Below are 1,537 nucleotides of genomic sequence, written 5' to 3' on the forward strand. Positions count from 1 at the left end.
TTGTGGTTGTTGTTGTTGTTGTTGTTGTGGCTGCTGCTAATCATGTTGTTGTTGTTGCTGTTGTTTGTTGTTGTTGTTGTTGTTGTTGGTGTTGCTGTTGCTGTTGCTGGTGTTGCTGTTGTTGTTGGTCTTGTTGCTGTTGGTGTTGTTGTTGTTGGTGTTGTTGTTGTTGGTGTTGGTGTTGTTGTTGTTGTTGTTGATGCTGTTGTTGTTGGTGTTGCTTCTGTTGTTGTTGCTGGCGTTGTTGTTGTTGCTGGTCTTGTTGCTGTGTTGTTGTTCTTCTTCTTGTTGTTGTTGTTGTTGTTGTTAGTGTTGTTGCCGTGTTGTTGTTCTTGTTGTTGTTGTTGTTGTTGTTGCAGTTGTTCCCGTTGTTGTTGTTGTTGTTGCTGCTGCATCTGTTGTTGTTGTTGCTGTTGTTGACGGTGGCGCGTTGTTGTTGCTGTTGTTGTTGCAGTTGTTCCTGTTGTTGTTGTTGTTGTTGTTGTTGCTGCTGTTGTTGTTGATGCTACTGTTGTAGTTTTTGTTGCTGCTGCTATAGTTCTTGTTGTTGTTGTTGTTGCTGTTGTTGTTGCAGTTGTTCCTGTTGTTGTTGTTGTTGTTGTTGTTGCTGCTGTTGTTGTTGATGCTACTGTTGTAGTTTTTGTTGCTGCTGCTATAGTTCTTGTTGTTGTTGTTGTTGCTGTTGTTGTTGCAGTTGTTCCTGTTGTTGTTGTTGTTGTTGTTGTTGCTGCTGTTGTTGTTGATGCTACTGTTGTAGTTTTTGTTGCTGCTGCTATAGTTCTTGTTGTTGTTGTTGTTGCTGTTGTTGTTGCAGTTGTTCCTGTTGTTGTTGTTGTTGTTGTTGTTGCTGCTGTTGTTGTTGATGCTACTGTTGTAGTTTTTGTTGCTGCTGCTATAGTTCTTGTTGTTGTTGTTGTTGCTGTTGTTGTTGCAGTTGTTCCTGTTGTTGTTGTTGTTGTTGTTGTTGCTGCTGTTGTTGTTGATGCTACTGTTGTAGTTTTTGTTGCTGCTGCTATAGTTCTTGTTGTTGTTGTTGTTGCTGTTGTTGTTGCAGTTGTTCCTGTTGTTGTTGTTGTTGTTGTTGTTGCTGCTGTTGTTGTTGATGCTACTGTTGTAGTTTTTGTTGCTGCTGCTATAGTTCTTGTTGTTGTTGTTGTTGCTGTTGTTGTTGCAGTTGTTCCTGTTGTTGTTGTTGTTGTTGTTGTTGCTGCTGTTGTTGTTGATGCTACTGTTGTAGTTTTTGTTGCTGCTGCTATAGTTCTTGTTGTTGTTGTTGTTGCTGTTGTTGTTGCAGTTGTTCCTGTTGTTGTTGTTGTTGTTGTTGTTGCTGCTGTTGTTGTTGATGCTACTGTTGTAGTTTTTGTTGCTGCTGCTATAGTTCTTGTTGTTGTTGTTGTTGCTGTTGTTGTTGCAGTTGTTCCTGTTGTTGTTGTTGTTGTTGTTGTTGTTGTTGTTGCTGCTGCGCTTGTTGTTGTTGTTGCTATTGCTATTACTGTTGTGAATTAATACTTGTATTTATAAACCTATAGTGAATCGA

General features: G+C 39.8%; 1 protein-coding gene across 1 annotated transcript; it reads left to right on the forward strand.

Annotated features, from left to right (window-relative positions):
* Window positions 1-454: 454 nt before the first annotated feature.
* LOC110039211 lies at window positions 455-1,443 on the forward strand (the record flags this gene model as incomplete). The annotated part of the gene is made up of 1 exon (XM_020744203.1): window positions 455-1,443. A coding segment is annotated over one exon (989 nt), but the record flags the coding sequence as incomplete, so codon positions are not given.
* Between the last annotated feature and the right edge of the window lie 94 nt (window positions 1,444-1,537).

Source organism: Phalaenopsis equestris, unplaced genomic scaffold (genome assembly GCF_001263595.1).
Source record: "Phalaenopsis equestris unplaced genomic scaffold, ASM126359v1 Scaffold235845, whole genome shotgun sequence".
Taxonomy (NCBI): Eukaryota; Viridiplantae; Streptophyta; class Magnoliopsida; order Asparagales; family Orchidaceae; genus Phalaenopsis; species Phalaenopsis equestris.